Source organism: Dermacentor variabilis, chromosome 7 (assembly GCF_050947875.1).
Source record: "Dermacentor variabilis isolate Ectoservices chromosome 7, ASM5094787v1, whole genome shotgun sequence".
In the NCBI taxonomy this organism is placed as follows: domain Eukaryota; kingdom Metazoa; phylum Arthropoda; class Arachnida; order Ixodida; family Ixodidae; genus Dermacentor; species Dermacentor variabilis.
The window spans coordinates 61,508,907-61,524,869 of NC_134574.1; the positions used below are offsets into that span (position 1 = coordinate 61,508,907).

Sequence of the window (15,963 nt, forward strand, 5' to 3'; positions counted from 1 at the left end):
CGTCCGTCCATCCATCCATCCGTCCATCCATCCATCCATCCATCCATCCATCCATCCATCCATCCATCCATCCATCCATCCATCCATCCATCCATCCCCGCGGCACCGGCCGTCTGGGGGACAGAAAAAAGTAGCACGAAAGCTCGCCTTCGCGCATGGCTTTCGTCACAAGGGTTTCGCTGTGAAGATTACGGTAGCGTAAGCTGCAGTTGCCAGGAAGCGGCGTCTGGGTGGCCAGTCTGTATATAGGGTCGCGCGTCGCGGCTCTGCCAGTCGGAGCAGCATTGGTGCGATTTCTCAATATATCGCGAAATGAAAACACGTATACAGCTGCGCTCAAATTTCAGCATTAGGGAGTACCGTAATCGTCGGCGATCTTTTAAAGATAAGTTAACTCAAATTAGGGCCCTGCGCACTGGAAATATACTGTGTTATTGTCTGCAGTTTCCCTAAAAAAGACCCTAATAACAACGCTGCAAAGGAAGCTCGCGAAAAAGAGTAAAGCACTCATATATATTGAAGTGCAATGCACTTTTTTCTCTCAGCCTTTTTAACCTAAAGACGCAAGCAGACGCTGTTAGGCAATTTACTCTGTGATAATACAACTTCCATGTCTATGTCCCCTATTTTTGGATCGCACACCTGTTAACTCCGCAACATTCAACTTACGTCGGCGCCGATTCGTAATATCTCAGAAAAGCTTTTTGTAAACCGCGTGACGGGAAATCCTTGGAAACGGTGCGCTCTCAGCAGGTTGCTGCAGCATGCACATGGAGCTTCTAGCAGGTTTTCTTTTTGCCGTCTGCTTCGTCATGTCGGAATGTAAGTTTCCAACCTATCCAAGCCAAGCTTACAAAATACGAAAAGTAGGTATATTTTGACCTAATCATTATATTATCAAATTTGATTTCTGTGTATATTGTTAAAAGTCAACCCTAATTTTCCCCTTAATCGTTAGTGTTTCGTATACAAGTTTCTTAAGCGTGATTTCATGTTGCAGGCCATTTGTTATTTTTTACTGCTTGGTGGATGACTGGCCAGTTCCGGTCGTATTATTGACAAAGCGCCGAGAAGGCGAAAGTGAATTGTAACTGTAGTGGTTAAGGACAGGGCGTGGCTGGTATTTTGGCCAGCACATGATGAGTAGCTGTTACAGTAACTGCATTCTGCCGGCGTTCTCCAAGGGGTTATAGGAATCTGAACTGTTGCGAGGGGCCTTTGTGTAAAGCACGCTGTAATTTGCGAAAAAAGTAAACTGGTCTACTTTGCTTGGTTTAATATTCCTAAAGGACAAAAGATGACGAGAGAGAGAAAACAAAAATGATCGGACTGTGCGATGACTAGCCACTGACATTTTACTTGATCTGAACAAGCCTCAGTAAATGCATCAGTCTTCCATTGAAAATCTTTTAGTAGTGTAATGTTGACGTGGAGTTCGAATTCATATTTGGCGCATACGAACATAACAAAATCTTTAATGTGCATTTAATAAAATTATTTATTTATGTTGTATTAAAGTTATGTTTATGTTTAAGAATTATTTATATCGTATTTGTAGAGGTCTTGAGGTCATTTAGATACACAAATTAGAACCATTTGCGGAATATTTAAACCATTATGGCTTCATTGGTCGGTTGATTCGTATCATGAATGTCCTAGTAAGTTGTTATTAACAATATCTAGTGCTCCAAGAAGCGTACAACAGCAGTATCCCTTCACGGTAATGCTTCAGGTTTCTTGCTTCATTAATGGACACGTTAATGATAATTTATTTCAGCTGCAATTGTCGAAGTGTCACTCTTAATAACTGCGGGGGTTCAAAGTTCAGTGAAGTTGCGAATCAGTTTACGAATAGTCTGGCGAATCGTCGTTCAATTAGCACAACATTATACTCGCTTACATCTTTGAAGGCTGTATTTAAGTCTTCATTCAAATGTATCAATATAAAACATCAGCAATATTAAAGAGTGATATGCTTAAAAGTTCGAAGAGTCTAAGAGACGCTTTGGAGCTTCAGGAATGACTTTCACAGGTATAAAAAATGCCACACATATTTATCAAAACTATTAGGTTATTTAATTTCGATGTTTTGCTAAGTCGTTTATTACTGTCACCGGTGCCTTACGGCTCAAGAGATCTTTAAGCCTGTTACAGATGTGTGGTTCTTAAACTGTATCCAGGCGGTTTTCATAATCCACCTAGCATATGATTAGTGCCCGCGTTTTCATCTTATTGATCTTTACTCAAACGACTAAGCTTAGGTAGAAGTAGTTTGATGTCGAAAGACACAAAGCGAGCGCTCTTATTCGCGTATGTCATCGCCTGCTGCCTATTTGAAAGGGGCTAACGGGGTTTTCAATGAATTTACGCTGTATTTTTGCTGAATTCTTGTCTGTTATTTATTGCGCAAGTTAGGTCGAATGTTCAAACCGCAAAAATATGGACTCTGGGGAGGTTGCACTGCCCCTTAAGCCGTAAAACTAATCGCTGTGCAGCGTGCAAATAACAGGACAATGGCATAGGCGATTATACACCGCCATACTGTCATTTTGTTGTACATGTAGGTATGCTATGTTAATAAGCCAAGTATACGACCTCATTAACTTGAAAGCGTCCGTTAGAATGGTTTTGCTCGGGTATTCTAACTCCGAGCACAGATCAAAGCACCGAACAGGAGGCATAATGCTGAGCTTTTCGTAAAAGAAACACCCATTGTGGGAATCAATGTCGACGTAGCTTTGTGGGCTGTTTGATAATTAGCGGTGATGTTGACGCCGAATATTTGATGTCTTCAGCTTTTTGTCCAACACAAGAGCGGTGAGTGGATGCTAAACATTACCTCGCGCGAACGACTGCTGTTTATCTGCGTCATAAACAGAACTCACAGGGAGACGTGCTTGATTGAGGCCTTGTGCGCCATTGTTCATAACTTCTGAGAGGTTTGAACGTTGTCATTCCCTCACGTGGCACATCGCATCGTGGCAGAAGTGTTAAACGTTATCTCAATTATGGGGCTGTACTATGCCAAAATTAAAATCGGTTTATGGGGCACGCTATAGTAGAGGACTCCGGAATGATTTTGACAATCAGATGTGCTGTATTGTGCACCTAAATCAAAGTGCATGAGCGTTTTTTGTAATTCGCTACCGATGAGATTCGGCGGCCCCGGTCAGGATCGAACTCGCGGCGTCGAGAAACAGCATAGCCGCAAAGCTGCCGCTGCGGTCACAGAAGCGTTGGCATCACGTGCGACCGCTTCTGTAGTGTCCCCTGGTTCCTACGGCGATTTAAAGCGGCTTTGCGTGTGCACGCCTTGCATCAGTTGTCCGTTTGACAAATTTGCATGGTGTTTATTTTTCGGAAATAGCGTAAACATACCGTACCAAACCTTCGGTTTGACCGCAACCACGGTCGTGTTTGCTTGCCTTCTCAGGTCACGTTTTTTCCCGTCCCGCCCTTCCCGTCCCTCCTGTATGGGAATTGCTAGCGAAGGGTGGCAGTACTGTTATTAACTTGTTTCACGACGGCGTCAGTTCTACGCATTCTTTGCCTCCTCTCTACCACTCTATCAACCTTCGCTCCGAACTGTTCCATGCTAGCAGAAGGGTAAGCCCTTAAGCTTCGGAAATGCTATGGCGGGGGAATACGAATAATTACATCTGCCAAGAGACAAATATGGCGACGTCATGGAGCTCCACAGGTCATTATGAACATGCGACGCGATGGAAATGTCAAAACAAGTTTCTCGCGTCACCTTTCCTCCCTGCCACACTATTTCCATGTTTGCGTGGACTCTCTGAACTCCCCCCTTTCCCCCCGGCGCGGCAAGCCCGACAGCCACAGCAGGCTCAGGAGCGGCCGCAGCAGCAGTAGTGGAAAAGACGAAGAAAGAAAAAAAAAACCTTCGTCTTAAAAATAACCTTCATGGTAAATGAGAACTAACGAAGACACACTGAGACAGAGATCTGTTGTCTGTCTGGACCGCTTAAATATTAGTAAATAATAATATAATTTCCCAGGGGCCCCTTTTTTAAACTATCCATGTCCTATATTGATCAGCGGTGACAAATGTTCACAATTTTATTATGATTAGCATTATTTCCCTACTTCAGGCACTTCAGCATATATTTACACGTGAACTTGTTCATGTTTCTCCGTTGACCATTTTTCACCGCTTAGAGCAAGACGCGCCTACTTGATCGAGAAATTACGCGAATATTATCGTTCATTCTATCTGTTATGCCCTCGCCGAGCCGCGCATTATCGAATTGAATACGCGACGCGAATTGTTTAGTAGTTTCTGGAAACCACGCGAACACCAGCGAGTGCTCTAGAACCTTGAAAGAGTGACGTATCAAAGTCGATGCGCTTGACCCGCTGATCAGATTCCGACGATCGCTGACAGTGTTCGCCACTGTCGTTGTGCTTTGAACGTAACTTGCTTTTGTGGGCACAGGCTCACCCAATAAAGAGTTGAGTTATTCAAAGTTTTGCTGTTTTGTTCTTCTGCAACACTACAACGGGACATCTAGTGGATGTTCTTTTGCGTTGATATACCGCAACCCGAAGACCACACTAACTACGCCCCAAACCATTGAGGAAGTCGCAGGCTGCGAAACCTGCCCCCGGAGCACGGACTTTTTGCTGAGATGACAATGAAGATCGTGGCCAACGTAACTGCCGCAATTGCAGCCCCAGCGTCCGCCATCGTGCTACAGAAGCCCAGGGAGCCACCAACGTTCATTGTTGGACATATATACAAATTTCTGGACATATACGAAACGGTCGCTGCATTGAATAACCGGAACTACGACGACAAGCAGCGGCATGTGTACGTCTCCTTTAAAAGACTGCGCTACAACATGGTTTTAAACCCGCAATCGACCCTGACGACATGAGACCTATTCCGCAACGGCCTCCTACAGACCTTGACGAGCGTCGTGCGCAAAGAGTGAGCTCAGGCTCTGCGGGAAACTTGCAGGCAGATGCAGGAAAGAGAACATCCCGATCTTCACTAAAGAGACAACGCGCCCGACCTTGCCGCGCCGACTCAGATACGCCTGAGGAGAATAATAAATTCGGTATCTCATGTGTGGGGTAAAGCAAGAACTATTCGCTGGAAGAGCGTAGGAGAATTTCTAACGGAGGTTACCACAGCTGAGAAGGTGTTAGAATTGTGTACAAGACAGTACAATTATCGCTCGACTCCAGACAGCGCTTACCTTCAAGCAGAGGGACTACTGAAATGTTCCCATTGTCGCAGCCCCGAGTGAATTTGATTGCTGACGTAGTCCGAGACAAAATCCAGCGGTCACTGAGAGTTCCTGGACCACCGCAGCCTCGGCCGGACACAAGGACCTACGCTGCCGTAGCCCACCGTCAGGTTACCCCTCCGCGCCCACGCCACGCCCCATTCCATCGCCAGACTCCACCACGACCGATTCCGCCACCTTGACCGCCTGTCGACCCGCGCAACGCCACAAGGTAGAGAGATATTAGGCGTGCCTCCGAGAACTGCCCGCTCTGCTATCACTGAGCGGAAGCCGGCCGCGTCTACCACCGTTGCGCATACCACGAGATGAGAGTACGAGAGTTCGCTGTGAATGCGTCGCGCCTGCAGCAAAGTCATCTTCCTCGCGATATCCCCGACTACCTCGACGCCACACAGTGGAGAACTCGACGACCATCCCATTCACCATCACCAAGCCGCTACCTGTCGACGCAGAGCCAACCCTACACTGATCCTGCCCGGGGCCGGTCCGTCGGCCCATATCCAGAAAACTAAAAGCAGCTGCTGATGGATGCGCGGTTGCTGTTTTTCAAACTGACGAAGATCCTCTGCCGATGATGAAGACGCCGAAAAGAATATCTCGACGAAATACCAACGAGATGTCGTCATTCCGACGAAGCTTTGAGGCAAAGAGTACGCCGACAAAAGAAGAAATGACGACGTGACGTTCCAGCCACAGCTCAAGACGACACAGCCGTGACCCGACGCCAAGACGAAACTGTAACGTCAGACACAAAACCATAGAGATCGACGTGCTTCTCAACGGCCAGAAAGTCATCGCACTTGTAGACACTGGAGCTGACTACTCCGTCATCAGAGGACCCATTGCCGCCCAGTTGAAGAACTGCATGGGAAGGTCCTGAAATCCGGATAGCTGGAGGATACCTGATAACGCCTATAGGACCCCCTCCGACGGGTAGACGACCCATCAGACCGGCTCTGCAATGCTAAGTATTTCGCTTCGATAGATATCAAAAATGGTTATTGGCAAATTGAGGTCGATGAAAGGTATTTAGAGAAGACCGATTTTAACACACCAGATGACCTTTTGATGCCATTTGGATTTTGCTCTGCATCTGCAACATTCAAGGGCTTAAGAAATGCAGTCTAGGAATGACTGAAGTGGCAGACTTGTGCCGTCTACATGGATGACGAATTATGAAGATCATCTAAGGTGGCTTCAGACAGTACTAGGGGCGATCAAGTCACCTGGACTCACCCTGAAGCAGGAAAAGACCGTTTTCCTTACGGACTCTTTCTGTTTCTAGGGCACTTTATTAGCAACTCTGGAGTAAGTCCTGACCCACAGAAGACAGCTGCCATCACTAAGCCCCCGTGGACCGTCGACAAGAAGGCGGTGCGCAGATTCCTTGGCTCGTGTGCCTATTACAGGCGCTTTCTAAAAGACTTGTAAAGCATCACGGAGCCATTAAGCCATCTCACAAAATACGACGTCGAATTTGATTGGGAAACACGGCAGAATGACGCATTTGAGAAGCTGAAGCGATGGCTGCAGTAACCGCCGGTAGTTTCACACTTCGACGAAGAAGCGGAGACGCAACTCCACACCGACGCAAGAAGCATAGGCCACGGTGCCGTGCTAGTTCAAAGGAAGGACGGAGTTGAAAGCGTAACACCTTACGTTAGCTGGTCACTGTAAAAAGCGGAAGCGGATTACTCTACGACAGAGAAAGAGTTCCTTGCGATCATTTCGGATAGGGTGAAATTTCCGCCTTGCATATACGGCCGGCATTTCAAACTGGTAAGTGACCACCATGCCTTTTGTTGGCTGGCAAATTCAAACGATCTTTCAGATCGCATCGCCCGATGGAGTCTCAAATTCGTGGAATTGGACATCACCATGTTCTATAAATCCGGGGGGAAACCTTCTCACACCGATTGGTTGTCGCGCGATAATATTGACCCGCCAACGCAAGGCAAACTCAACAACGACGCCTTTCTAGGAAAAAAAAAATCTGCAGAAGACTTCGCCGAGCAGCAACGAGAAAACGTGGAGTACCTAGAAGGCAAGACCAATGTCCCTAGGATATTTTGAAGTGCACTGTCCTTGGTTTGCTTGCGCAACGACGTCCTCGCAAAAGAGAACTTCTCCACTGCCCGCGGAAACTACCTCCTCCTTGTGCCAGCAGCAGTCGAACCCTTATGAAATACCCTGAAAGGGGTCCTTAAGGGAGAATAAATCATGATGATGATGAACCAAAATTGCTGCATGTCCTGCACGACGGCGAGACAGCCGAGCACCTTGGGCTTTCTCGTACGTTCGCAATAATGCAAGAGAAGTACTATTGACCGCACCTTGCCGCCGACGTTGCCCTTCATGCCCTGACTGCCAGCGACGCAAGACAGCGCCGACAAGGCCAGCGGGAGTATTACAATCGATCCAGTATCCTTGGCGAACATTTCAGCAGATCAGGATGGATTTATTGGGACCTTTTCCGACGTCAACATCTGGAAACAAGTGCATCATTGTGGCCATGGACTACCGTACCCGCTACGCCGGAACAAAAGCTGTGCCGAAAGGTAACGCAGCCGAAGTGGAGAAATTCTTTGTCGAGAACATCCTCCTGCGACATGGTGCCCAGAAGCCCTCAGCAGGGACAGAGGAACTGCCTTTACTGCAGAGCTCGCCCAAGCCATTCTGCAATACAGCCAGACAACCACGCGAGGGCAAATGCCTACCACCCACAGACGAATGATCTTGCGGAGCGGCTGAACAAGACCCTCGCCGAAGTGTTTGCAATGTACTTCGACGTAAAGCACTAGACGTTTGATGCCGTCCTGCCGTGGGCAACCTTCGCTGACAACACAACGGTGCAAGAAACAACGCAAATCACGCCCTTCAAGCTGATTTACGGCAGGAACCCGACGACGACTTTCGATGCCATGATGCCGCACATCACCGATGAAGAGCATCTAAATGTCGCTGCCTATCTCCAGCGCGCCGAAGCCCGACTGCTCGCGCGCCTGCGCGTCAAGAACCAGCAGAGGACCGACAGCGAACACTACAATCTTCGACAACGGTACGTGGAGTGCCAGCCCGGAGACCATGCTTGGGTTTGGGCCCAAATACGCCGAAGAGTTCTCAGGGAGAAAGTTTTGTGACGTTACTTCGTACCCTACAAGATCATCGTATTAGCGCACTAGACTATGAGGTTTTGCCAGACGGCATGTCGCAATCACAGCGGCGCCGCGCACGATCTCAAATGGTCCATGTAGTGCGCCTTAAGCCGCTCTATCAGCGCTAAGGAACTTTGGGACTTTGTCTCTTCGTTTCTTTATAAGAGTGCGTTTGTTTTTTGTTCTGTTTTTATGATTTTACCATCGGGACGATGCGTCTTAAGAGGAGGGCATCGACATGTGCAGTTGTTTACGATTCACCGGTGACCACTTGTCACCGACCAGGAGATGTTAAACGTTATCACTCAGCGCAAGACGTGCCAACACGATTTGGAACTTAAGCGAATGTTATAGTTCATTCTAGAGGTGTAGCGGATAGAGGATAGAGGTGCAGCGGTGGCGTAGAGGTAGAGCATCCGCCTCTTGTACAAGAGGAGCGTGGTTCGAATACCGGTGCCGCGCAATTTTCTACCGGAATAAAAGAAATCCGCGTGTGGATAAAATTGCATCAAGAGGACTGGAGTGCGGCTTGATCCCGGTGACCAGAACCGGTAATGCACTCCCTCACCAGAGCAGGATTGACCACCCTGGTGCAGTACTTGGCCACAGCCTCCTATATCAATACAACAATCAAACCCCGGCCCTCACTCCCCAGCAGCTGCGAAGCAACTGACCACGGCGGCGGTCAGACCTGTGACGCAGCAGATGGTGCTAAGAATCGCTGGATCCCGACAGGCCGCCATTGAAATCTGAACGTGGCAACGTTTAACGCTAGAACGTTATCTAGTGAGGTAAGTCTAGCAGTGCTATTGGAGGAATTAGAGGGCAGCAATTGGGATATAATAGGGCTCAGTGAAGTCAGGAGGGCAAATGAAGCATATACAGTGCTAAAAAGCGGGCACGTCTTGGGCTACCGGGGCTTAACGGAGAGACGATAACTAGGAGTCGGATTCCTGATTAATAAGAATATAGCTGGTAATATACAGGAGTTTATAGCATTAATGAGAGGGTGGCAGGTGTTGTTGTGACACTTAATAATAGGTAGAAATTGAAGGTCGAAGAGGTCTACGCCCCTACAAACAGTCATGATGACCAGGAAGTCGAAAGCTTCTATGAATACGTGGAATTGGCGATGGGTAAAGTCAAAACAAAATACAGTATACTGATGGGCGACTTCAATGCCAAGGAAGGCAAGAAGCAGGCTTGATACAAGTCAGTGGGGGAATATGGCACAGGCACCAGGAATAGCAGGGAGGAGTTATTAGGAGTTATTAGGGAACGGAATAAATTGGTACTTAAGACGCCAATCAATGAGTTAGCGGTAAAAGGGAAAATAGAGGAATTCCGGATAAGCTACATTACAGTTATTCGGCTTTAAGTCAGGAAGAGCACCTTAGTGTTGAAATAATGAACGACAATCTTACAGGCATCATTAAGGAGTGTGCAACAGAAGTCGGTGGTACCTCCGTTAGACAGGATACCATAAGCTATCGCAGGAGACGAACGATCTCATCAAGAAAGGCCAATGTATGAAAGCCTCTAACTCTACAGCTAGAATAGAGCTGGCAGAACTTTCGAAGTTAATCAACAAGCGTAAGACAGCTGACATAAGGAAGTATAATATGGATGGAATTGAACATGTTCTCCGGAACGGAGGAAGCCTAAAAGCAGTGAAGATGAAACTAGGAATTGGCAAGAATCAGATGTATGCGGTAAGAGACAAAGATGGCAATATCATTACTAATATGGATGGGATAGTTCAAGTGGCAGAGGAGTTCTATAGAGATTTATACAGTACTAGTGGCACCCATGACAATAATGGAAGAGAGAATAGTTTAGAGGAATTTGAAATGCTACAAGTAACCCCAGAAGGAGTAAAGAAAGCCTTGGGAGCTATGCAAAGGGGGAAATTAGCTGGGGAGGATCAGGTAACAGCAAATTTGTTCAAGGGTGGTGGGCAGATTGTTGTAGATAAACTGGCCACCCTGTATAAGCAACGCCTCATTACCCCGAGCGTACCGGAATCTTGGAAGAACGCTAAGATAATCCTAATCCAGAAGAAAGGGGACGCCATAGACTTGAAAAATTATAGACCGATCAGCTTACTCTCCGTCGCCTACAAAGTATTTACTAAGGTAATCGCAAATAGAATGAGGAACACCTTATACTTCTGTCAACCAAAGGACCAGGCAGCATTCCGTAAAGGCTACTCAACAATAAACCATATTCACACTATCAATTAGGTAATAGAGAAATACCCGGAATATAACCTACCGTTATATATAGCTGTCATTGATTACGAGAAAGCGTTTGATTCAGTGGAAACCTCAGCCGTCATGGAGGCATTACGGAATGAGGGTGTAGAGAAGCCGTATGTAAAAATACTGAAAGGTATCTATAGCAGCTCCACAGCCACTGTAGTCCTCCATAAAGAAAGCAACAAAATCCGAATAAAGAATGAGTAAGGCAGGGAGACACGACCTCTCCAATGCTATTCGCAGAGTGTTTACAGGAGGTATTCAGAGACCTGAATTGGGAAGAATTGTGGATAAGAGTTAATGGCGAATACCTTAGTAACTTGCGATTCGCTGATGATACTGCCTTGCTTAGTAACTCGGGGGACCAATTGCAACTCATGCTCATTGATCTGGAGAGGCAAAGTAGAATTGTGGGTCTAAAATCAATCTGCAGAAAACTAAAGTAATGTTTAACAGTCTCGCTAGAGAAATAGGTAGCGAGGCACTGAAAGTGGTAAGGGAATACGTCTACTTAGGACAGGTAGTAATAATAATTATATTTGGGGTTTTACGTGCCAAAACCACTTTCTGATTATGAGGCACGCCGTAGTGGAGGACTCCGGAAATTTTGACCACCTGGGGTTCTTTAACGTGCACCTAAATCTAAGCACACGGGTGTTTTCGCATTTCGCCCCCATCGAAATGCGGCCGCCGTGGCCGGGATTCGATCCCGCGACCTCGTGCTCAGCAGCCCAACACCATAGCCACTGAGCAACCACGGCGGGTAGGGCAGGTAGTGACAGCAGATCCGGACCATGAGACTGAAATAATCAGAAGAATAAGAATAGGCTGGCGGGCGTTTGGCAGACATTCTCAGATCATGAACAGCAGGTTGCCATTATCCTTCAAGAGAAAAGTGTATAACAGCTGTGACTTACCAGTACTGACGTACGGGGCAGAAACCTGGAGGCTTACGAAAAGGGTTGTACTTAAATTGAGGACGACGGAACGAGTTATAGAAACAACAATGATGGGTGTAACGTTAAGGGATAAGAAAAGGGCAGGTTGGGTGGGGGAACAAACGCGTGTTAATGACATCTTAGTTGAAATCAAGAAAAAAGGAATAGGCATGGGCAGGACATGTAATGAAGCGGGAAGATAACCGATGGTCTTTAAGGGTTACGGATTGGACTGCAAAGGAAGGGAAGCGTAGCAGGAGGCGGCAGAAAGTTAAATGGGCGGATGAGATTAAGAAGTTTGCAGGGACGACATGGCCATAATTAGTACATGACCGGGGTAGTTGGAGAAGTTTGGGAGATGCCTTTGCCCTGCAGTGGGCGTAACCAGGCTGATGATGATGATCATCATAATCATTCATTCTATCTGGTATGTCCTCGCCGAATCATGTATTATCAGATTGCATACGCGACATAGATCTTGTAGTAGTTTCCGGAAAGCACTCGGGCACTAGTGATTACACTTGAACCTTCGACGAGTGATCTATAAAAGCCGTCACGCTTCGCCCGCTTATTATATTCCGACGATCGCCGACTGTGTTCCCCAGTATTACAGTGCGTTCAGTGTAATTTGCTTTTGTGCGTACAGGTTTGCCCAATAAAAAGTTAAGTTATTCACAGTTCTGCTGATGTGTTCTTCGCCATCACACTACGCGACATTACCTAGCCTCTTATGCTGACCAAGCGAGCCGAACTGCCTACTAGCTTATTCCAGAAGGTACGTGCTCGTGTTCGTAGTGCCGTCGTGGTCGGTCCACCATCATAATTCCAGCTTCGTCATATAACTGCGGCAGGGATTCTGCAATGACACATTGTATGTTAAGCTGGCAGCATTTTATTATCGTGCTCGGCTGACGTCACGTGGGCAGGCTGCTCGATGAATCACTCCCTAGCAAAGCCGGAAGGCCGGTTTCTTTTCCCGAACGCTTGGACTGCTCGCTCCAAGACAAGTCACCCTTTCACTTAAGTTTACCCATGCGACAGAGTCGTAGATTGCACACACGACTCTGTCCAAAGTAAGCCACTTCTGTACCTGCTTCATCTTGTCGTCACAGGATTGGAGAAACACTAACCCCGTTATTCTAGAGCACTCCTCCTATGAACCCGCCATCCGAGCTCAAGAAAGTGAATGGCAATGCTATCCCCCTACAAAAGCGGTCACTGCGATTCATCGACATTCCTGGTCCCGCTTGAATATCGCTGCTTCTTCTTTGATCTAGGGACTGCGCATGCTCAGCTCGGTGGAAAATCTTGTATAGCATAGCTGTTTAACTCAATCAGGCTGGGTGACTATTTGTCACTGCCCAGTTTCAAAGGGTATGCCAATAAATCATCATGAAAATCATAGAGTGGAAGATCAAGTTTGAATGGATAATCGCTTCAGAATACAGGGGATTGAAGTTTTCAGCCGTAGGCATATGCCTAATGAATGCGTGAATATCTGCATAAACAACGCTAGTACTTATACGATTCGTTTGTTCTTATAGGCATATGAGCATCATGCGTAGCATGATGTTGATTGAAAGTGCCGCGTACCTGTTGAGTACCTGATGATGAGAAACTGATGAGACTAAAATTGTTCTTGAGTTTACATGGTAGCAAAAGAGCTCGGAAAGTGGTTTTATTTTCCGGCAGCCCTCGCACGTTTCCCCGCTTGGCAACCATACAACAACTGCTGTTTCCCGCCGTTCGAGACTTGGAACCGTGAGATCGACGATGTTTTTCAGTGCATTCGATATCCACGTTTCATTTTTTTTGAAGTCCGATAACACAGGTTTTTTCCTCTGTTCAACAATTGGCATTGTTCGGTCAGCCACAGCGTCAGTGACAAATAGCACAGGTGCAACCTGATATAGTTCTAAGCATTAATAAAAGGAAAATCAGACATCCACCCCCGTTCGTAGCAATTGCTACAAAGGAAACCCACACGGATTCCTCGAAAGATAAGCCTCACTGTTGAGGAAAAATTCGTCCTGGTCCGGGACTCAAACCCGGGACCACCGCCTTTCCGAGGCAGCCGCTCTATCATCTGAGCTAACCAAGCGGCTAGCAGATGGCAGGGCGAAGTCGAATTTATCAACAAATCGAAGCAAAGGCAAGAGTTTGACGTAATAGTTGTGCGGAACTATTACGTCGAACTATTACGTCCCGGGTTCGAGTCCCGGACCAGGACAAATTTCTCTTCAACTGCGAGGCTTATCTTTTAAGGAACCCGTGTGGATTTCTTTTGTAGCAATTGCTACGAAGTGGTGGATCTCCGATTTTTCCCTTTTTAATTGCTTCTATCCACTTTGCGGGTTTCCGCAGAACTATTACGTCAAACTCTACCCTTTGCTTCGAGTTGTTGAAAAATTCGACTTCGCCCCATCATCGGCTAGCCGCCTGGTTAGCTGAGGTGGTAGAGCGGCTGCCCCGGAAAGACGGTGGTCTCGGGTTCGAGTCCCGGACCAGGACAAATTTCTCTTCAACTGCGAGGCTTATCTTTCGAGGAACCCGTGTGGGTTTCCTTTGTAGCAATCGCTACGAACTTGTGGACGTCTGATTTTCTATTTTTAATTACTTCTATCCACGTTGCGGGTTTCCACAGAACTATTACGTCAAACTCTTGCCTTTGCTTCGAGTTGATGACAAATTTGACTTAACCGTGCCATCTGTTAGCCGCCTGGTTAGTTCACATGGTGGAGCGGCTGCCCCGGAAATGCGGTGGTCCCGGGTTCGAGTCCCGGACCAGGACGAATTTCTCTTCAACTGCGAGGCTTATCTTTAGAGGAACCCGTATGGATTTCTTTTGTAGCAACTGCTATGAACGGGTGGAGGTCTGATTTTAATTACTTCTATCCACCTTGCGGGTTTCCGCAGAACTATTACGTTTAATCCTAAGCATGGTGGACACGCATCGTACCTCTTGTGCATTGCCTACATAAAGCTCGCTGATAAAACGGTTTAATGATTGCTGTGGTTCAGAGCACATATTTACCTCCCACTGCTGAATAAAGGAGAGATTCATCCACGCGTGTTAACAGCTAGAAATAGAGCTACCCAAGCCTGCATAGAAGCATTTGTGTTTGAGCGCATTAACAGGACTCTAGCTGTAAGTGAAGTGCAGTGAAGGAATGACGATGATGATAAAGGCAACGAGCTGGTACACAATTTTCAGTCCCACTATGTGCATTGCGCGTAATCAAATGAGAGCAATGAAAAGTAAGTGCCGTATATAATCGAATACGCACACGCAGCGATGGTTCAGTATATATAACAAGTCTGTGGCCCTTGATTTCAGTTCTTCGATACGACGGACCCAATATGGACTGTTTATACAACCGGACCCACGAATCGTCGATGTGAAGTTGACATAGTCCAAGACATGACGAAAGCTTCAGTTTATTTCAAGCGACAGTTTGTTCTTGGAGAGGAAAAGTAATGTTGTCGTTTAACGCGTGGCACCGCATAAGCATATATGCTGATAAACTTTTTTGTTCGCAGGATCTCTAGAAGAATTCTAGGAACCTTCAATCCGAATCGAAAGAAGCACATGGAAATCAATATTCCAGGTATCTTAGTAAGCTGAGCTGTTTATTTGCGTTATATTCTCTATATAAAATAGGATTTTCTAATATATTCTTTAAAATGCACCTGCTAATGCAACTGAATCCTTCAGATACCGAATTTATGAATTCTGGTTCATGGTTTGGACGTCCTAACATCGCACACCATTACTAGTGGCGCTTGTTTTATGGTCGCTCGCTAGCGCTTTCTCTTCACGGTGCGTGCTGTACTCTGAAAAAAAAAATTAAAGAGCGCTTTGCCCACGTATCCCGCCGCAGTTTATGCTAGACAACACAGTCGATTGAAAGTCAGTTGCAAAACAGTCAACTTAAGTATCACTGAATTTGCAGTCACAAGAAATGTTCCCAGAATCCCGCCACATGCATTTCATCACAGTGTAAAACGCGCCGCCAGGGCATTGATCAGTAGGATTTTCGGTATGAATTCCGAACGTACCAATCAGGAGCTCTATCAATGTGCTAACAACTACAGGATAACACAGCCTCTGGCTTAATAGTGTCATTGAGAAAATTAGCAACAAGGCTGTACACATTGTACTTCATGTTGACCGCAAAACTTCATACTGCTGTGCCAGATATCACGCGGCCATTACATAACGCCGATATGTGTAGTTTAAACACCTTGTGAAGATGTTACCATGGTGATTATGAAGTCGCAGTTAACTATGGTGAGCGTAATTGCGATAGGTATTGGTTTCGGAGACATAAGTTTGGAG

General features: G+C 46.5%; 1 protein-coding gene across 3 annotated transcripts in view; it reads left to right on the forward strand.

Annotated features, from left to right (window-relative positions):
• Positions 1 to 726: 726 nt before the first annotated feature.
• The window catches only part of LOC142589081 (uncharacterized), a 152,438-nt gene continuing 137,201 nt past the window's right edge, over positions 727 to 15,963 (forward strand). For 2 of the 3 annotated variants that reach the window (XM_075700862.1, XM_075700863.1), the window contains exons 1-3: positions 727 to 866; positions 14,962 to 15,098; positions 15,165 to 15,232. In XM_075700862.1, coding sequence (XP_075556977.1) covers positions 765 to 866; positions 14,962 to 15,098; positions 15,165 to 15,232 — 307 coding nt within the window. In that variant the 5' untranslated portion in view covers positions 727 to 764. The remainder of the gene's footprint in view (positions 867 to 14,961; positions 15,099 to 15,164; positions 15,233 to 15,963) is intronic. The other variant, XM_075700864.1, reaches the window with a different exon arrangement.